The sequence below is a fragment of the Antennarius striatus genome, chromosome 1, assembly GCF_040054535.1.
Source record: "Antennarius striatus isolate MH-2024 chromosome 1, ASM4005453v1, whole genome shotgun sequence".
Lineage (NCBI taxonomy): Eukaryota > Metazoa > Chordata > Actinopteri > Lophiiformes > Antennariidae > Antennarius > Antennarius striatus.
This window is the reverse complement of record NC_090776.1, coordinates 2626822-2647797: the sequence shown is the minus strand read 5'-3', so window position 1 is coordinate 2647797 and position 20976 is coordinate 2626822. Positions and strand designations below refer to the sequence as shown.

Sequence of the window (20976 nt, the reverse complement as noted above, 5' to 3'; positions counted from 1 at the left end):
CATAACAGACAAAAACATTGAAATTTAACATTTGAAGTTAAAACAGACAAATGCATTAAAATCCATTAATATAGCTGTAATCTGGAGTAATGTTGTTTTAACATAAAATGATGATTCCAAAGCCAAAGATTGATTAATAAAAGACTAAAACATAAACTGTCACTCATGTATATAAAGTCCTTTTATTACATCTTTGCATTTATTTTACTTTTATGACCACTTATGCTTTGCAGCCTCGTAAAGGAGCTGGAGTCGATCCCTGCTGGCGTTGAGTTTGAGTTGAGATGCATTCTGGGTCGGTACCAGGTCCTCATAAACCAGGATTCACACCCGCTGGCAGATCCAACACACACACACACACACACACACACACACATACACACACACTGCTCCAGTCCTGGATCAGAACCCAGATTCTCCATCAATCAAATTCAAATTTTATTTCATTTTCAAATTTTAAAGTCTAGCATGATAATAAAATACTTTTCATCCTGCATGAATTGTTTCTTCTTCTTTTTTTTTGTCTCCTGCAGCTGCAGCGAATTTAAAACACAAAAAAAACCCCACATTTGATCTAAATCTGACAACAGAAACAAAAACAATTTTAAAACTGAACCATGAATCTTATGAATTAAACATAGCCTCCAACAAAAAAATGATGTTTTTTGTTGGGGGTGGGGGTGGGGGACATGTGGGGGGCCCCTTACATGTTGAAATGAAACCTACGCCCTTGTTTGTAATCAATCACTCCAATTCATCCCATTTAAATATGACTTCACTTTAAATTGCATTTTTTTAAAAAAGAAACTTTCCTTTTTAATGATGAATAATTCAAACGTTTTGGCTCCACGTTTGACTCCAGACAAATCGGGGTTTTGTGTGGAGTGTGTGTGACACAAAAAAAATGCCTTTGCATCTTTACGTGCCATGCGTGTGTATTCCACACCCTGACTCTCAGCTAAACAGAGGCGGGGACGCACCGGGTGATGTTCGGATGATCATCGCTGCCAAAACCGGGGGGAGGAAAAAGTGAACCAGAATCGGGGGGAACCGGAGCGAGGACAGATTGATTCCTAAGGTAAAAAAAACAAACAAAAAACTGGTTATCTTTCATTTTGCATTACCGTGAAATAACCGTTTCGGGATGAGGGCGCACGGATGCGCCTCCGGTCTGTCATCCAACCACCTACCCCCTCCCTCAAGCAGAGGTGGCCAAGATTAGACATTTTGGGATGTGGCTGCGCCTTTTTATGAACGTGGATGTGCAAAAAAAAAAAAAAAAAAAAAAAAGACGACGTGGGTGCTGAACTTTACCAGCCGGTAAGATCGGATGCGGGGAGATCGGATGTCCACCTGCATCCAAATGCGTAAAGATGCGTTTCTGTTCCTTGTCTTCGTCGGAATCTCCTCCAGCTTGCTCGTTTTAGCAGGAGTCGTGATTGCATTGTTCCCGTTTCCGTGCGCTCATGTTGGGATGATGCTCAGTGATGATGTCCCTGCTGTAAACCTTGTGGTCAGGCCCCGCGGATGCTGATGATGCTGATGCTGCTGCTGTCTGGCAGGATGCACCTTCATCTGACTTACAGGGGCAGACAAACCCCAAAATATACATGAAAAAAATATTGCAAGACAAAAAAAATCACTATGCTGCTCCAAAAATCAGCATTTTTGTGAATTCTAGAATGAAAATTCTGCTTTAGAATGTTTTAATCCTTATTATGGTGGTGATATTTCTCATATTTTATACCTGTGCACCTCCTAATATGCATTTATTGCTGAAGTCTTCACTCATGATGCTTTATTTTTTCTTTATTTACTCCAGGAGGTTGTTGGATCCGTGCCTTATCTTTTCTCCTGCAGCCCCAATCAGTCAATCAATGATTATTGCCCTTTTTTTTTTTTTTTTTACTTTGCTGCCACTTTCTCTCTGAATTTGCATAAACTGCTGGGTTACAGGAAAATATGGTGTCTCCATGGAAACTGAGGCTGTCATATGATGATGACAAAGTGATGTTAATATAAAATTCTGAGCATCCTCCCCATTAGTATTTGATTATGAAATGCATCTAATCTGATACGAGCTTCTTCTTCCCCCCGTTTCAGTGTTTTAAAAAAGAAGCGGCATCACACAGGGTGGAAACAGAAGCAGAGCATCATCAGGGCGGATATTTTATTTTATATTATCTATGTTAAAAATAGCCCAGACGCACATTCAGCCTGTGCTCCCGGTTTGCCCTTCGGAGTGATCCAGAGTGATCATTAAGATGTGAAATCAGTGAGCAGCAGAGAATGACACGCCGTCACACTGAGTGAATGTTAGCCGAGGGGAATGATGGTGAAAGTTGAACCGTGTCTTATTTTTTTCTGGTGTCCCTGAAAGCGTCTCAAGGACCCATGAAGGACTCTGGGGCCCCACTGTGGGACGTACTGGCCTAGATTTTTCTCTTTAACACAATTTATCATTACCTGTGTCAAGCAGGTAATATTTTTGCCTCTGCCGGTTTGTTTGTCTCTCTGTTAGCAGGAATATTCAGAAAGTTAGGAATGGATTTTTTTTTTTTGAGAAGTAGGATATTACTCAAGTGTAGATCCATTAGATTCTAGCGCTGATCTTATCTGGATTCAGATTTCTTTTAAGAATTCCACGGCCAAAGATTTCTCTTATGATATAATCAAATGATGGAATTAAATGAAGCGAATAGCTATTTAATAGCTGTTTTATTTATCTATCCATCCATTTTCTTTGTAGACAAGGTGACCGTAATCGTCTGGGTTAAAGGAGATTCTTCTGCTTTTGTGGGTTATTTTGTTTTATTTAGAATGTAATAAGACATTATTAATAATGTCTTATTACTGTATGTACCACGCATAGTGCTTCTAACAATTGTTAGAAGCACTATGCGTGGTACATACAGTGAAAATAATAATATAGAATTTATAAATGTCAATGTAGATAAATTAAATTGAAAAGAAGTTATTATGAAATGGATCAATTTAAATATATATCAATATTATTCAGCTGCAAGTAATGAATAAATATCATAAAATCAATAATAACAGAAAACACGTACCAAATTCCGACAAACGATAAGTTAAAAACAAAAGTACTGAAACCATAAAACTAATGGGTATTTTGTCGTGACGTCATCACGTCAATGGGTCAACGGACCAATGAGATCGCGTTCCACAAGTTTTGCCGGGAGGAGCGGATCTTTTGTCGGAGTTCGAGTGTTTTTACCTGCGAAAATAATTTAATGCGTCAGCTGGAAGAATAAAAATATAAATTAATGCGTATGATTTTTATTAAATACGTCATTCCAGGTTAGTTCTGACTTTTATTTTTAGTTATTTACAACAACAAGCTTTGTTTTTGAGCGCAGCATCGGCTGCTAACCGGTGCTTTTAGCTAGCATGCTAACGCTTACCAATAACTTGTTTACTGCTTCTTGGCTAGCTGAGCACTTCCGGTCTTCCGCCCCCGGCCTGAGCCCATGGATCCCGCGGGGAGTGAGCTGGACTCCAGCCTGCCTCAGACCGACAACCCGTGTCTGATCGTGGAGGATTCTCAGCCGGACAGCGTCGCTTTGGAGGATGATCCCGAGAGCAGCTACCGGGCTCTGCTGGCCCGACGCCTGTCCAGCCTGCAGCCCACGTCCCGCAGCCCGGTTCTGGTAGGATGCGACCCGGGTTTAGGGGTTCTGGTGGGGTGATCGTGATCCACCTGCAGGACTAGATCACATTTTAGAAGTCCTGCAGGTCAGCAGTGGAGGAGGGGATGCAGGTCCTTTTCAATTCAATTAAAAATACTTTATTTGTTTCTAAGGGGCAATTAAAGGCACTTAAAGCGGCAGTACTGGTGCAAAAGACAGGATTGGTGCACAAAAAGGAAATGCAAAGTACAAAAACCTATAACTGAGATAGTCTAAATATTATAAATTAATTGTGTGCACACGTTTTGATCTTTTCATTAATGTAGTAGAAGAAAAAAGGCAATATTTTCTGTTGAGACTGAGTCGCAGTGAAATTAGTAACAAAGCGGATTATTGATGATTAATGATATGAAAGCTGATCATGAGTCTATTACACGTCTAGAACAGAACCGGAGAGACTCCCAGAGAAGCACACATCTCATCTGAATGCAAAATATTCTCTATGTTTGTTCTGGTCCAATAGTTTTTACCCCCGTTGTGTCATCCTTCTCTACCTGGTCCAACACGTAACAGTTTCTGCTTTTGTCTCACGAACATGAAATAACGGATCCTATCTTTAGAAAAAGGAAAAAGCGATTAATGATGATGCTTTGTTGATGCGAGCGACAATTTGTCCTCTTCCAGGAACTCATAACCTCCCCACCAGGAAGCAGATGCTCTCAGTCTGACAGCCAATCAGAGAGCTCCCAGACCAACAGCCAGGATGAACCCAGTCAGTGATTTTTAACAACATGGATGTGGTGTTGATCTCTGATTTCTTTTTTATCCTGTGTTTAAATTACGCTGTTTTTTATTATTATTACTATTATTATTTAGGTGTTCTGGCAGCGGCCAATCCCAGTTCAGCATTCCAGGAGGAGAGTCAAGTTCAAAATGTTTGCCCTCCTCCCAACAAGAAGACGTAAGCGTTTTGCTGGATGTTTCTGCCGATTGGTGACGCTCGAGCTGAGACAGACGTCGTCTTGTTTTCTCAGGTGTCCAACAGAAGACAATGAATTGGAATCTGGAGCCGATTCTACAACACAATGCGTTCAGTCGGAAAGTAAGACACGTGACGTTCCATCGTTGTTAATGCAGTAGATAAAGACGGAATTTTAATTTTCTGGGTCAAACACGCCTTTGAAGAAGATCGTATTTTTTTCTTTAAAGCTTAAAAATGACCTCATCAGCACAATGTAATCTCTGCCTCAGGTGGAACGTCTCAGTTAGTCTTCCTGGAGCTCTCTCAGAGTCAGGATCTGCACAGCGAAGCGGTGAACAGCCAGGAGGAGGAAGACGTCGTCAATCAGCCAGACGGTGAGAAAGTCACTGAATCTAGTGTGAATACTGGTGGTGGTGGGGGGGGTGGGGGGGGGCGCAGAAAAGATGGTAATGTCTTCCAGAAACGGTGTTCATCTGTTAAGAATCATCTTAAACCGTTATTTTATCCGAATTAGTTTTTATGTTGTTCCGTTAGCGTCGTGATCTATAAATGTATTTGTTAGCTTGAAATACGGTTTGGAAAGTCTGGAAAGTTGGTTGTAAAAATATTTTCAGTCACCAGCTGCCGATGACGTCCGACGGGGACGTTCTGGTCAGGCTTCTAATCATGAAATTTAACATCATGACGACTGATCCAGATGAGGATGTAAAGGTTGCGGCAGTTCATGATGTCAAAGGTCAGGGTGTCGGACAAAGTCCACCAAAGGAGATGGATTGGTACAAAGCGCCGGCAGTGAAGGGGTTAATTCAGTTTGGTGTGAAACTGGTGAGTGAACCGGACGCCGCGGGTGGGAAGGAGTGAAAGTGGGTCGTCGGTTGGGTCACAGTGTGTGAAGAGAGGATGATATAGCCCAAAGACACTGGACCACAAAGGCGCTAGAATCTAGTTTTTCATCAGAAATATTCAGGTTGTTTTCAGCTCCGGCTCGTTTTTTCTACATTTTTAACCCTTTTCAGTCACGATGTGAAGAAGTAGAAGATAATTCTTTCCATTTATCTCCGTTCAAGCAGCGTTTGACCCTTAATTTACTCAGCGTTTGAGTCTGAATTAACCAGTGTGCACTTCCATCAGCAGCGAAGCAGAACTCCTCCGAGGGCGGCGACGGCAGAGCGCTGAGGTAACCGCGCCGTCTTTGAACGCAGCGTTGTTGTTGTTGTTTTTTCGATGCGTAGATTCCGGCGCTGAGTGGGCGTCTCTTTCCTTCCACTCCTGCAGATCTGAGGTCAGCTCCAGCAGCTCGCTGGGCGGCGTCCAGGCCGCGGTGCGTTCAAAGACCGTCCGACCGTCTGAGCAGGACCGGCAGGAGTGTGAGATCCCGTCGTCGCAGGAAGATCTGTTTGACACCGATAAGACGGGTAAACCGGTCTCGTTCGGGTTCAGCTTCCGTCGTGATGTCGGGTTGAAGGTCAGACGTCCGTCTTTGTCCCGTCTGTCTGCAGTGGACAGCACCGTGTCGGAGCCCGAGCAGCACCTGAACGCCACGCCGGCCCACACGCTGCGGCTGCTGCACCTGTCGGGACAGGGAACGCTGGTGCAGGAGAGTCTGTCCCAGTGAGTCTGAGCGCCCCCGTCCTCCTGTCCGCACTCGAAGCAGACGGCGAATAAACGAGTCTCCCCTTTCCCTCCCCAGGAGCTCTCTCGACTGCGTCGCCCCCACCCCGGATAACTCCACCCACACGCCTTTAATCGTCCCCAGCTCGCCGACCGAACAGGAACACGACCCCGGTGGGCGACTCGACCTCCTCCGGGTTTCTGGATTCCGTCTGAGAGGACGAGCTAACGCTAATGCTAACGCTATCGCTCCTCTGCTCCCCCAGGTGCCGACGAGCCGATGGACACGTCGCTCCCCCCCGAAGACCTGGCGGGGCAGGAGAGGGAGGAGGAGGAGCCGATGGACACGGAGTCCGCCTCCAAGCCACAACCGTCCGCCTCCACTCCCGTATCCCAGAGTGCACCTGGTTTCACGTTAGCCAAACTGCCGTTACCGTCGCAGCCGGAGTTCTCTCACGTGAGTAAAGTTTGCTCTAATGCTCTAAGACCGTGTAGCCACAGTGGCGTTCTTATTTTTACGGGAAAAAGGCTAAAACTGACAACTTTTTCGCTCGCTAGCGCCGCTATTTCCGCATTCCGACGGAATCGTCCTTTTTGTTATTGATTGATCAGAGATCGACTCAAACACTCAGGGTTGGGCGTTGACCTCCTGTGAATTTCCCGGTTTGGGATTGGTCCGTTTCGCTCACACGGGCGTGTCTCCTCAGGACGTGTTTGTCCCGACTCAGAGCCAGGGGGCGCCGCCACCGCTGGAAAAGAAGACGCCGCCGCCGCCCCCGGAGTGTTTCGTGTCTCCGCTGCAGCTCTCCCTGAACACCGACCCCAGCCCCCCGGCCCCCACGTCTCAGCGTCTGGAGGATGACAGCCAGGCCACGCAGATCGAGGAGTTGGACGAGGCCCCCCCCGGCGTGGACACCAGCGACTCCGTGACGCCGCGCGGCGACAAACCCAACGGCGTCCCTTCGGAACCGCGAAGCGCCGCCGGTTTCCGAGCGTCAAAACCCGACGGCGAATGTCGAACGACATCCCAGAATGTTCAGAACATGAATGTAAAAGGCGAAGCGGGCGCCGCCGACGCGGTTTCCCGCTCCCAACCGAAGGGGGGGTCGCCTGAGTCGACGGGGAACAGCTGTGTTCAGGAGACGCCCAGCAGTTTGCCCTCGCAGTCCGTGATCGAGGCGAAGGGATCCGCCGACCCCCCAGGAGGGGAGGCGGCGGAATCGTCGCAGACGTGTGGAGCCGACGACGACCAATCGGTCGCAGGGAAGCTGGAGGATGAAGAGGAGGGGGTGATGGAGGAGGAGGGGAGCGCGGTGGACGGGGGGGGGTCGGGATTGGCTCTGGTTCTGTCCCAGAGCGAGCTGCTGACGCCTGAGCCGATGGAGGAGGAGGAGGACGGCGGCGACGGCGTCGTCATCGTCGTGGTGTCGGACAGCGAACGAGACTCCCAGAAAGACGTCACGCTGCCCAAAAGCCTCCAGCCAATCAGAGACGAGCAAACCGTCTCCACCAACGGACACCATTTGCCGGCTCAGACCAAAACGGTCCACCTGGTCTCTGATAGGCTGTCGCAGACCGAGAAGGCGGGACCTGAACCCGAAGGCCTGAAAGAGAAGAGTCTGAGTGACAGCTCAGGAGGTGAGATGGGGGGGGGGTTGGAATCCGGTTTAAGAGCTGAAACCGGTTTAGATGTGAACGCAAATTCTGAAGTCATCCATCGTTTCGGAGACGCTGACCTCTGACCTCTGATCTCTGTCCTACAGAAATCTCCTTCCACTTCACACTCCCCAAAGAAGGGGAGCTGATTGGCCCCGTCGTCGGCGCCACGCCCCCCCTCATCAACCAGCTGAAGCAGACGCTGAGACACAGCACCCCCATCGGTGGGTTCCTCACCCCTTTATTCTAAACGACGCGTCGGGTCGACCTGACGACGACTTCCTGTCTCTTTTCTCCGCAGAGATCACTTCCTTTTCCCAGAAGTCGGACGCAGCGGGCGACGTCTCGGCCGGCGCCGTCTCGTCGGGCGACAGCGGGGGGGAGTCGGCTGGGGGGAAGGCAGAGGGGAAGCTGAGCTTGAGGATGAAGCTGGTGACCCCCGTGGAGGAGGGCAGCTCGGATCGCTTCAGCCTGCAGAGTAAGAGCGGCGGCTTCCCTTCGCGCTGACGCTCTCTCGGTTACGCCATGGTTGCCATGGTGACGCGGCGTGTCTTTCTTTCTCCAGAGCCGGTTCTGCCGGAGGAGGACGGACCCGGAGTCAAGGTTACCTCCGTTTCCAACGCCGTGAGCAGGTGACCTGGAGGCGTTCTGCTTTTTAAATCGTTTCAATCTGTCCAGGACGAAACCAAAACCAACACGTTCACGCTTTATTTTCCCAGCAGCCCCTCTGTTTTCAGCCGCGTCAGGCAGGCGCACAGACAACAACAGGATGCAAAGGACGCCACGGCGGTCAGGTGAGCCCAGGGTAAAACAAAACGTGTAAGAGCGAAACCTTCGGGTTGTCTGGACTCAGGTTTTAGTTCTGGTTCTGACCCAGGAAGTAGAACCGGATTTAAACGGTAACGATGTCACCGTCTGACCCGCAGGGGGCGCCACGTGTCCGGTAGAGTCTGGTAAAAATAGTTTCACCCCAACGTCGTCTATTTCAGGAGACAGAAGTAGGACTGTGTGTGTGTGTGTGTGTGTGTGTGTGTGTGTGTGTGTGTGTGTGTGTGTGTGTGTGTGTGTGTGTGACCTACTTTTTCAGTCTGGCTGTGTGTTTCCTCCACTCTCCTGGGACACGATGAGCTTCAGACAAATTGAAGTCATTTCACCTATTTGTGACCCCTCCCTCTTCGAAGCGGCTCTCACCTGTGCGCCGATGCTAACACTAATGCTAACACCGATGCTACCTTCCCGTAGCGCGTCTGTCGGACCTTAGCGTCACGTTTGCGATGTTTCTTTTCTGCAGAGGGAAGCTGTTCGCGTCGCCGCACCCGACCTCCCAGGCATCGTTGGTGGGATGCAACAGCCTTCCCAACAGCCAATCAGAGCCCTCGCTGCAGGAGTCATTGGCGCAGCCTAAGGATCCTCCTCCAGGCCCCGTCCAGCATTCCGGAGACAGACGAGCTCCGGATCCACCGGCGCCGGTCAGACAGAGGATCTTGACCAACATCAACGCCTCCAGTCCGTCCAGCAAGGTCAGATACGGCTACGCTAACTCATGCTAACTAGCTAATGCTGCTAGCTTGTTACCCCATATGGGTACGGCGGCGGCGTTGACCTCCCTGTCCCGTGCGTTGCAGCTCTGCCAGCGGTCGGTGTCCCAGCAGACCGGCTTCGACGCCGCGGCGCTGCGCTCCCCCGCCGACAGGGTAGGCCAATCCGCATCCAACGTGGACGAGGAAGTCCCGCCTCCCGTTTGAACGCCGTCCAATTCACTGCCTTTCTCTCTCAAAGGGCGGACACGAGTCTCCGCCCTCTCGACGTACCGCCGGCCCCTCCCACCGCAGACACGTGCGCACCATCCAGGAAGTGCGGACGACGATCACGCGGATCGTCACCGACGTATATTACGAGGACGGAAAAGAGGTGGATCGCAAAGTCTCAGAGGTGACGACGCGTTTCCTGCCACGTACAAGCAAAACCTTGGTTTTCGAACACTTTGGACATCGAACAAATTGGAATTTGACCAAAAAAAATTCTGAAATTTTTTTTTTGTCTTAGAAGTTGAACAAAATTTGAAAGTCGAAACGCGAAACAAACGCCTTTTTCTCGCCCACAAGCGCCAGAAAAGGGAAGAAAAGTCGAGAGAAAACGTGACGATAATGTGTTTTTTGTTTTGGTTCACTGTTACGTAGACGTTTCCTTCCTTCCTCCCGTTTGCTTCTTTCTTTTACATTTCTTTGATATGTTTCATTCCTATACAATTTGATATATAAATGACGTTATGAAATAACATATTATGTTGAAAAAAAGTCGTTTTCTAGCGTCTTTGGAACGGATTAAGACCATTTACGCTATTTGTAACGGGAAAAAAATGTATTTGGAATTCGAACAAATCGCTATTCGAACGAATTGTGGTCGGAAACCGAGGTTTGCCTGTATATACAGTGCTGAAAACACTGACCGACCCGCCGTTGTGGATCGGACTTGGCCGGATTTGACGGGGTGGCGTGATGTCATCAGGAGAGCGAGGACCCGGTGGTGGACTGCCAGGTGCTGGACAGCGACGCGTCGCCGTGCCGCACCATCAGCAGCTCCCTGACCTCCGGCGACCTCGCCGACATCAGCTCGCTGTCGTCCAAAGCGTCGGGGACCGGCAGCAGCGCCGGCGCCGCCAGGCCGGACTTCGTCGCGCCGCCCAAACGAGGCGCCAAACCCATCAGGTATAAACCCCGCCCCCCTCACCCCTGTCCCCCCTTCCTGTCTGCGCCGGTCGCCTGCCGCTCCTTCCTCCTTCCTGGACTTCCTAACTCCTTCCTGTCTCAGTGATTGGCTGATCCCGCTGAGGGGGGGCAGGTTGCTCACCGGCGTAGATCGGATCCGACCGGCGCCTGTGCAACCTGACATGCCCCCCCACACCCCCCTTCCTCCCCCATTCGTCCCCTCTGTGTGTCCGCAGTCCGAGGAGGGGAGGCGGGCATCAACAGAGGGGTCAAAGGGGTCACAGGGCGGGGTCAGCGCTGACAGTGGACAGAGGCTACGGCACCCTGGGGTCCAGGGCCTTCGCCCCCCCGCTGAACCCCAGAGGGAGGGCCAGAAGGGGCCGGCCCCCGTCACGCTCCCCCCTGTCCAGGTGAGTCCTCTGAGGCTCCACCTGCAGCAGATCCACACCCACTCTGGTTTCACTCTTTCTCACTTATTACTAATGTTTCTGTTCAGAGCTGCAACTAATAATCAATAACTAATCATCTATTTGTTTGTTTGTCAGACTTTTTTTTTTTTAATTTTTGGTGTGTGTAAAAAAAAAAAAGCCTTTCAAGCTAACATATAATTATGTACACACAGGGGCCTGTGTGTACAGGCCCCTGTAATACACACAACCACACACTAGGGGGCGGGAGCGGGAATCGAACTGCCGATCTGCAGTTTTCTTCATCTTTTGGAGATATTTTATATTTATATTTGATAGAAAATTTTATTTATGATATAAAAATGTATATAAATATATTTATATTTAATATATTTACATAAATTTTATATTTTTATATTTTATTTTATATTTTGTATATTACATAAAAATGTATAAATTTAATACAAATTTTTATATTTTATATATTGGAGATACAGTTCCCCCATATTTCTAATCAATTTATTTCTTTAATCAGTCAGAAAAGGCGGGAACCTTTGAATGTCCGCCTGACGCTGACCAGACTGTTTCTCTCTCTAAGAAGAGGCGGCGTCTCGCTGCAGCGCCTGGCGCCGCCTCCGTCCTCCTCGGAGGACGAGCCCTACATCCGCGCGCTCCCCCCACGCCTCCTCCCCATCAGCCCGACGGACGCCGAGCCCCCCGGCCGCTCGGACTCCCTCCGCTCGTCGTTGTCGGAGGAGGAGGAGGAGGACGCCGGCGGCGGCGCGGCGGGCAGCAGCTTCGTGGGTCTGCGCGTGGTCGCCAAGTGGTCGTCCAACGGGTACTTCTACTCGGGACGCATCGTCGGCGACGCCGGCGAGGGGCGCTTCCGGATGCGCTTCGACGACGGATACGAGTGCGAGGTGGCGGGGAAGGACATTCTGCTTTGCGACCCCATCCCCCTGGAGACCGAGGTCACCGCCCTGCTGGAGGACGAGTACTTCAGCATAGGTGAGGGGGAGGAGCTACACGTGTGGAGCGGTCACTTCCTGTCGTTTCTCCGGCTGCTTCCATCAATAAAGACACTTAAATGTTTTTTTCCGCATTATAAGGCGGACAAAACGACAGTGCGCCTTATAACCCAGTGCACTTTATAACCCAGTGCGCCTTATAATCCAGTGCGCCTTATAATCCAGTGCGCCTTATAACCCAGTGCGCCTTATAATCCAGTGCGCTTTATAATCCAGTGCGCATAAATACATGCATCACCGCTACACGGACCGAAACACTATACTGTCACGGAATATCCGATCAGACGTATTGATCGCCTGGTCTTCCCGCAGGGGTCGTCAGGGGCCACAAGACGGAGGGGCCCGAGTTGTTCTACAGCGTGGAGAGGGACGGCCAGAGGCAGTGGTACAACCGCACCGCCATCATCCTGTCGCTGGAGCAGGGCAACAAGCTGCGGGAGCAGCACAGCCTGGGGCCCTACGAGCCCTCCGCCCCCCTGGCCAAGGCGTCCGACATCAGCCTGGGTAAGACTCCACCCCCACCCCCACCCCTATCCCCCTACCCCGAAGCGGGACCCTTGGATCGTAATCCTCACCCCCCGGATGTCCATGTTCTCCTCAGACAACCTGGTGGAGGGGAAGAGGAGGCGCAGAGGAGCCGGGGGGGAGAACACGCCCAATCGCAGCTCATCCAGCGGCCCCCGCACCCCCGGCCCTTCCGGCAAGAGGAAGCTGATGACGTCCGAGGACGACCGGACGCCGGCCAAGAGGGGCCGCAGGGGCCCCGGTGCTCAAGCCGGTACGGCGCCGCCCTCAGGAAAACCGTGACTCCGCCCTTTTTAATTTTTTTAATTTATTTTTTTAATCGATCAGAAGATGTTTTTCTTCACTTAATTTTATTGACGTAATTTTTTTTTTTTTTAAATAATTTTTTTTTAACTACTCAACTTGTATTTTTAATGACGATGAACTGAAGTTATATTTTTAATGTGTGTTTTTATGTGGATGGACTTTTGATGCAACGTATTTATGGATTCGACTGGTTTTCAGTGTTTTAACTGTTCCGTTAAATTAACTCAAGTAAAGTTCCAGAACCTCTTTTTAATCATCTATTAAAAAAAAAAAAAAGTTCCAGTTATCGGAAGTTCTACCAAAAATAAGCGAGAACTTAAAAATAAAAATTCCGATCCCCTGGGATGTACCAACAGAAACAGGGGTTTCAACAGAATCGCCGCGTAATCAATGAAACTGACCGAGTTGATGAAATTTTATGAAATATATCCAATAAAAATGTCAATTTCTGGTCTCCATGGTTACCAGTCACCCACTCTGGAGGTAGACGCCTCCTGCTCTGTCATGTTTTAACGTTTTATCCCCGTTTTTGCTCCATGATGCTGCGTTTAAAGCCTTGTTTTCTGTCTGAATCTATTGAAGTAAAGCCCGACTGATTCTAAGTGATGTCTGACGCTCTCTGCCGGTCGGAGGCGTTAATGTGTGATTCTTGTGTTGAACGTAACGGAGACGTTGCTGCGATCCGTCCTCTGCTGCTCATCCGGTAACTAAAGACACACACCGGTGTTGGGCCACTGGTGGAGGGAAGGGAGTGTGTATTTCTTTTAAAAGTCATGGGTGAGCTGCTGGTGACCTTTGACCTATCGTTCCATCCCGATCCGACATCCCCAGCGGTTTTCCCGACCTTTCTTTCTGTTCCCAGCCCAGCGGCTCGGAGTGTGCAACACCTCCGGCAGCGGCACCGACCTCCCCGGGCGGAGCTGCGACGTGGAGGAGACTCACGGCCCGCTGCCCCAGAATGCATCACTCTTCATGGGCTTCGCCTTCATGCTGACCGCCTCGTCCGAGATCGACCGGCTGAGCAACAAGCTCTCCGGCGACGAAGAGGAAGGTGAGGAGGAAACGAAGGTCAGGAAGTTTGTTGTTAAAAGATGTGAATAGATCCTTCTTTTTGTCACCCCCCCCACAGAGTACGTTCAGACGGGTCCATATAATAAAGCGTACACAGAGTCCCAGCTGCAGGCGGGGGGAGGCTTCGTCCTGCCGGACTTCAACGAAGAGCAGGTAGGAACTACATTCCTACCGCGATTACAAATTGAAAGAACGAGATCCGGTGTCACTGGTGTATCAATCCGCCGCCCCCTTTAAAGAACGAGATCCGGTCTCACTGGTGTATCAATCCGCCGCCCCCTTTAAAGAACGAGATCCGGTCTCACTGGTGTATCAATCCTCCGCCCCCTTTAAAGAACGAGATCCGGTCTCACTGGTGTATCAATCCGCCGCCCCCTTTAAAGAACGAGATCCGGTCTCACTGGTGTTGTATCCATACGCCCACTAGTGGTGGTGTCCTGAAGCACGGCTCGTATCTCGATGATCTCCTGTTCGAACCAGATGTGGAATTAACTAGTTCTGTTGTAGAATAAAACGGGGCGATGTTGCCTGACGCCCCCCCCCTGTGGTCTTCCTGCCTCCCCCTCAGTGTAAGGCGGCCTACCAGAGTCTGCTGATCGCTGACCAACACTGTCGCACCAGGAAGTACCTGCTGTGTCTGGCCAGCGGCGTTCCGTGCGTGTCGCACATCTGGGTGCGAGACTGCTGCAGAGACAACAAGCTGCTCAACTACAGGAACTACCTGCTGCCCGCCGGCGTGGGATCGGACGGCGCCATCGTAGAATGGTAGGGAGTAACCGGAGGGGTGGGGAGGGGGGTTGTGAAGGTTCTCAGATGACACCCTTTTTCCCATCAGGCATTCTCGCTGCAGCCCCTTCAAAGCCCTGCGGGTCCTGCTGGTGTTCGACGAGCCGGTGGATCTGTGGGCGCAGCTGATCGCCATGGGCGGGGGTTCCTCTGTGCGACAGTGCCTGACAGACTCAGGTACCCCCACCCACCCACCTCGACACCACATCCACATCAGATGCACTGTAAAAATAAATAAATGTTTTGTCCGTCTGCAGACATTCCTGCTGACAAGTACGACGTGGTGGTGACGGACGGCGCCTGTCCGCCGCCGCTGGAGCAAACGGCGACGTCACATGACGTCCCGCTGGTGTCGCCCGAGTGGCTCATCCAGAGCGTCGTCCACGGGGAGCGCCTGGGATTCCACAGCGAGCCTCAGTATCGCCACGACTACGCCTCGTAATCCCACGCCTCGGACCACATTAAGTGTTGCTTGCATGCCTCTGCTGTACATACCATAATCCCCTCGGTTTTTATGCCAGAATAAAAAGTGATCCACGTTTCATTTCAGATCATTTATTATTCCCGCTGACACACACACACACGGGCGTCGTATATACATTTTTTACAAGGAGGGACGATTCGGGAGGAGCTCTAGCATCGCCATGGGAACGAACCGGAGGAAGCTACTTCAGTTTAACGTTAAGGAAGTCTCTGAAATGTACTTCCTGTGGACTTTAAGCTGAGTTTCTTCTCACCAGGAGAGCTGGATGTCTCTCAAACGCTGAAACGAAAGTACGTTAAAGACGTTTTATCTTCCGATCAGAGAAGCTCTGGACTCCTCCTACGCGTTTAGACGCGTCCTACCTCCCCAGGGTGCCTCCGGCCTGCGTGTAGTACTTGTTGTAGTCCAGCCTCAGCAGCAGCTGAGCCAGATCCGAGTTGATCTGATGGTTCCTGACGCTGGACAGGATCTTAAACAGCAAGAAGGACTGGCGTCTGAAGCCCTGACGGTGGGAGGAGCGACGCGGCGTTACGCAAACGCACCTTCACGCCTTCTGATGTTTGACGAGGAGACGGGCGGTACCTTCACCAGGATGTCCAGCTGAGCCGTCCCCCTGTCGTCCAGCGACGCAACGCTCTGACTGACCAGCGAGCAGAAGTTCTGACACAGCTCCAGGATCTCCGTCAGACAGTGAAACACCTGGAGACGTAGGGGTTAAAGAGCGTGAGGACGACGGGGTTTCTTCACGCCTGACCAGACGTGGGTGAGAGATGACTACCGGCTTCAGCAGGATGAAGGACTGGGCCAGCAGGTTGCTCAGGAAGTGGTCGTGGGCCAACCGGATGCTCTCGAAGTCTCTGGTGGAGTTGATCTGCTGCAGCAGCTGAGAGAACTGAGACTCCAACACGTCCACCTGCAGGCGGGCGACAGGAAACGGCGCCGCCGCGCGCGAACGCGATCAAGCTCCTGTTTCCACATCAATGTCATCAATCCTGGGTTGTTGTTTTAAATGTGAGACTTTCAAATCCTCGCATTGGTCTCCAGACTATTTCAGATTACAGGTAGTCCTCAACATACAAACACGACTGGTTCCTAGAAGTTGTTCATAAGTTGAATTGTTCGTAAATCATTAATTATGAAATTTCGATGCATAATCACCATCTGTGGGCATTTAAATGTCGTTACTACTCCAAATACTAAAGTAATGTCGTTACTACTCTAAATACTAAAGTAATGTCGTTACTACTCTAAATACTAAAGTAATGTTACTACTGTAAATAATAAAGTAATGTCATTACTACTTTAAATAATAAAGTACTGTCATTACTACTAAAGTACTAAGAGTAACCAGAAATTAGGACATAAAAACAACCAAGAATAAATGAAATTACAGGTTCAGGTTTCAGTCGTTCTTGATTATACATCGTTTTTCAAAAAAAAATTTTTTACTTTTTTCTACTTTAAATACGACGTATTTTCCCTCACCTGCAGGTAGTACTGCAGGTTGTCGATCAGGAAGGCCATGTGGTTGCGTAGCCTCCACTTGACGGCGTCCGTCTGGCTGGACTTGAGGTGTTTCCTCTGCATCTGCAGAGCCCAGCAGTGCTGCAGCTGCGACTGGACGCGCCTCACGCTCAGCAGGTAGCGGAACACGATGTTGTACCTGAAGAGACGAACCACAGGGGGCGCCGTCAGCGGCCGAACCCGACGGGGTTTCACCAGCGATGGAGTAACGACACCAAAACCCACTTCTCCAAGACGGCGGGCGTGAAGAGGATGTGCAGGGGCCACTGCACCTTGTAGGCGAGGCCGAGAGCCGCCCAGCCTGTGGGCGGGACCTCGCGAGGGGAGGTGTCTTGCGGGGGAGTGGCTCCGTCTCTGGGGCCCGTCGCCTCTGAAACAGTAATAACTGGTTGAAGCAGCAGAATGAAGCGGGAACAGGAGGCTGCGGCCACCGGAGCCACCTTTGCCGTCCTTCCCCTGGTGGTCCACGGTGAGGTGCAGCAGAGGCAGCAGGTTGTCGTCGTCCAGGAGGACCTTGTGCGCCGCCTGCTGGAACGCCACGTTAACGTCTGCGGGGGCGGGAAACACACGGGGTTAATCCTCCAGCTCCTCCCACACACGCTCCGATGGAGGCGGCGCCGCAGCGGGGTGGAGACCCCCTCCTCGGACGTTACCGTGCTCGGTGACGGCCGTCGGAGGCGTCTTCAGCATGTGCTGCGCGTGATCGATGAAGACCTGGTAGAGCTCGCCGCGGCCCAGCAGGTAGAAGTCCTTGATGATCTGGAAGGAAACGCAAAATGTCACGAGAATTCGCGTTTTTACGACTTCTAAACCGACATCGCTCGGTGAGAACCTTCAGCTGCTCCAGCAGGTCCGACTCCTCCACCATCAACGTCCAGAGATGCTGCAAGTCAGACAGACGGGGGTCACATGTCAGGTTCCCTTTGGTTCGCGTTTGGCAGACCAAAGCAATCGCTGCCGGCTCACCTCGGCCACCGTACTCCTGATGCAATCGATCAGGTTTTCAAAATCCACCAGGCTGAACAGAGGCTGCTGCTTGAGGCGGTGCAGCTCTGCAGCGAACATGTCCTCCTGGTGCTTCAGGATGGAGCCTGAGATCCACAGAACGATCGCGTTTTAATCTCTTCACGGTAACGTAACGACGAATAATCCAGATTACCTGCCCTGGACGGGCTGTGGTTGTGGTTTTCAAACATCTGGACCGATTCCCCCACGAAGAGGATCTTCTCAGCCACCCGGATGGGAATGTAGGAGGGCAGCATCTCCGTCCGGAGGGAGAACTGCTGCAGAGACGGAGCCAACATGTTCTCCTCCTCGATCAGCCTCTGCAACACAACCCAGCAGGAGGTGAAGAAGAGGGGAACCCCCCCTCCAGAGGCGTGTCGTGTCGGGAGCGCTCACCAGGTCCTGAAGCTCTCGGAGCTGCTTCCCGCTCAAACCCCCCAGCCCCAGGTCTTCCTCTTCCTCCTCCTGGTTGGCGGCGGCCCCGCCGGCGCTGGGACCCTGCTTCACGAAGAACTCCTCGCTCTGGTCCAGCAGCAACCCGTGGAGCATCCAAGCTGCGAGCTGCTTATACATCACGCCGTGACACACGGCAAGAATCCTGCAGAACGTGTGGGAAAAAAAACAAAGAAAAGGTTTTCCGATGTCAGTGTGACGGGAAAATAGAGATGATTTGATGAGACAGAGGACGTCACGGCGTGACTTAAAGAAGAGAGAAATTCAAAGAAAATGGGGGATTATTTATGAAACTTTCCGTTTTGTCATTATCTAAATATTTCAGCTGAACTTTTTCAGAAGATTTTCCCCAAACGGAGCCGACTTACTTCTCCAAAGCCATGCGAACCGGAGGAAGACCCCCACAGCTGTGCTTATAAACCGTCTCCAGGATCTGACAGCCGTGGATCTGAAGCAGAGACACGGTCACAGACAATTCATCAGCAGGAGCTAATCAATGCGAATCATTTATTGTTTCCATACCTTCTGCGATTTTATCGTCTCCACCACCACCATCACCGACGGGAACAGTAACTGGAACTGAACACACACCAGGATGTTGAACTTCCAGATTCCCGATGTGACCGACACAAACCTGCAAAGAGAAGTTTTCTCCTCGCTTTACCTGATCGAGCTTGTAGTTCACGTGAGATATCGTCAGGTGTGGATCCCCGAGGAACTGAAACACAACAGATTTCCATGAGCATCCCGACATGTGCTGTACGGTTTATTTCTACTGGCGTTGCCGTGGTGATACCTCCTGTTCCAGGTCCAGCAGCGCCTGTCTGTACGGCTGCAGGATGGAGTCCAAACCTGTGCAGAAAGCCCTCAAGTAGATCCCATGGAGGCTCGTCTGGTTGGGCTGGTTGGTGTGATGCTCCTGAGGAACACACCATTCTGTTTATTATGGGAGAAATACACCCGTGAAGTCACGGCTGGGAGAAATGGGACGGGACCCACCTGTTGGTGCACGTGGCCCGTGTGTTGCTCTATGAACTCTGTGAAGCGGATGTAGTCTGAGCCCAGTTTGGACAGTCGGTTGAGGACACTGGTCTCACTGGGATGAAGGAAAGGAAGGTCCTGGGACACCTGTGGGAGGAACCAGTGTGTGAGTGTGTGTGTGTGTGTGTGTGTGTGTGTGTGTGTGTGTGTGTGTGTGTGTGTGTGTGTGTGTGTGTGTGTGTGTGTGTGTGTGTGTGTGTGTGTGTGTGTGTTCCTTCCACTCCTTTAACCAGTTTAACCCAGAAACAAAATGGTGAACTGGCCCTTTAAATTATCTGAAGCTGTTAAAGCTAACGGGACGTTATGCTAGCATGGACGTATTTCTACGTTTCCGGCAAATACAATGACATAATTTTATTATATTTAGAAATATTAAGTTTAAAAATAAATAAATAACAATAAATAATTAACAATAAAATAACTATAACATTTTTTCCCCTTTTAGACGTATTATCGAACATGTCAGTGTTGAATTTGAAGGCCATTCATCGTTACTTCCGGTTTACCTGCAGACCCGTGCGTTTGTTCCAGGTGAAAATCGTCCCCGGATATCCGCTCAGCGCCAGCAGCAGCTCGTGGATCATGTTAAACGTCTTTAATTTGATTTTAAACCTAAACTCTAGCGGTGAAAGACCGTCAACCAAAACAAACTGGCGCCCATCTGTCTCAGGCTGATTGCGTCACGACGCAAAGCATCACGGGATATATTTTCTTTTCCTGAATTCAGCTATTCCACAGATTCTTATAATAATAATAATATTTATAATAATAATAATAATTATTATTATTATTATTATTGTTGTTGTTGTTGTTGTTGTTATAATAATAATAATTATTATTATTATTTAGAGTTTTTTTTTAGACAAAAACACTTGTACAGATATTGAATTTAATATATGCTGTTTAATTTTCTCTGGAAAAACAAAACATTAAATTTGAAAAAAAAATCATAATGAATGACTATTAAAATGGTGGATTGAATGTTTTAAATTTCGCTACTCTTAACAAAACTTTAAAATCAATTGGGCCAAACATTTCCTTAAAAAATCCCATCTCCATTCGGAATTACATTCTCAATTATATTTCTCTAGGTTTGGTGGTTTACATTTTATATTAGGCTGCAACTACAATGTAGACCAACTCAGAAAACTCTCCTTATTTCGGAAAAACTAGTTATATGGCTTACATAGATAGATCTAGTTCTAAAAAATAAAAAAAAACTAGTTTCCTGGCTTGGCCCCTGGTATATAGGCACATTTTTTTTATCCCTGTATGTATATGATATGGATTAATCGGGATGTATTTTACAAAAATAAATCTTTATACTGTACTTCTCTAATTGGTGTAACAAATGGATTACACCGGTAATTCAACTTTTTTATTGTACTAGCCAATTTATGTTATATTCAGATTTTCTTAAATACATTTAAATTTGCAGCCACATGTAAAGAATATGAAAAAATTTTGATGCTGTACCGAAGGGTATATGTAAGATAAGCTAAAATTCAAATGAAGTATATGTGTGTTTCTAAAGTGTCATAATCTACCTTAGAAGTGCTGCACCCGAATGTACTGACAAACACATCCTGTTCCGGTTAATCACCTACTGCAGACAGCTGCAGCCTTGATGACGATTAGAATGTTCCAACATAGATAACCACAGGTTAACTCCCGACATGCAGAAAAACATCTTTTTATTCTTGACCTTGTGTGTAATCCAAACTGTTACAGCGCCTGCA

At 49.4% G+C, this 20976-nt stretch overlaps 2 protein-coding genes across 14 annotated transcripts; one reads left to right on the top strand and one right to left on the bottom strand.

Annotated features, from left to right (window-relative positions):
- Positions 1-923: 923 nt before the first annotated feature.
- On the top strand, positions 924-15187 carry tp53bp1 (tumor protein p53 binding protein, 1). Of its 8 annotated transcripts, none has more exons than XM_068316124.1 (29): positions 924-1078; positions 3455-3671; positions 4335-4422; positions 4527-4611; positions 4685-4752; positions 4902-5006; positions 5764-5809; positions 5908-6047; positions 6132-6243; positions 6323-6417; positions 6510-6700; positions 6951-7881; positions 8007-8123; positions 8201-8377; positions 8465-8531; positions 8619-8693; positions 9191-9419; positions 9525-9593; positions 9679-9831; positions 10408-10607; positions 10844-11017; positions 11613-12022; positions 12355-12546; positions 12644-12820; positions 13736-13924; positions 14003-14097; positions 14513-14709; positions 14780-14907; positions 14988-15187. In XM_068316124.1, the coding sequence occupies exons 2-29, from the start codon at positions 3492-3494 to the stop codon at positions 15170-15172; spliced, it is 4875 nt and encodes a 1624-aa protein (XP_068172225.1). In that variant the 5' UTR covers positions 924-1078; positions 3455-3491; the 3' UTR covers positions 15173-15187. The 8 variants fall into 8 exon arrangements, with proteins under 8 accessions (XP_068172225.1, XP_068172240.1, XP_068172255.1 ...); XM_068316139.1 differs by lacking the exon at positions 924-1078 and adding an exon at positions 3188-3321 and having other exon boundaries at positions 5767-5809; XM_068316154.1 differs by lacking the exon at positions 924-1078 and adding an exon at positions 3188-3321 and having other exon boundaries at positions 8622-8693; positions 11616-12022.
- Positions 15188-15354: 167 nt separating this feature from the next.
- Positions 15355-19911, bottom strand: tubgcp4 (tubulin gamma complex component 4). Of its 6 annotated transcripts, none has more exons than XR_011035468.1 (18): positions 19744-19911; positions 19196-19324; positions 18993-19115; positions 18861-18914; positions 18719-18775; positions 18565-18644; positions 18140-18341; positions 17898-18063; positions 17705-17829; positions 17571-17621; positions 17392-17497; positions 17179-17286; positions 17011-17108; positions 16700-16877; positions 15993-16127; positions 15797-15913; positions 15577-15716; positions 15355-15493 (listed from the first exon to the last, which is right to left on the bottom strand). XR_011035468.1 is itself a non-coding variant. In XM_068316185.1 (18 exons), exons 1-18 carry the CDS (start codon positions 19819-19821, stop codon positions 15487-15489), a joined length of 2001 nt encoding a protein of 666 aa, XP_068172286.1. In that variant the 5' UTR covers positions 19822-19911; the 3' UTR covers positions 15355-15486. The 6 variants fall into 6 exon arrangements, 5 of the variants coding, with proteins under 5 accessions (XP_068172286.1, XP_068172297.1, XP_068172305.1 ...); XM_068316185.1 differs by having other exon boundaries at positions 16964-17108; XM_068316196.1 differs by lacking the exon at positions 15355-15493 and having other exon boundaries at positions 15553-15716.
- Between the last annotated feature and the right edge of the window lie 1065 nt (positions 19912-20976).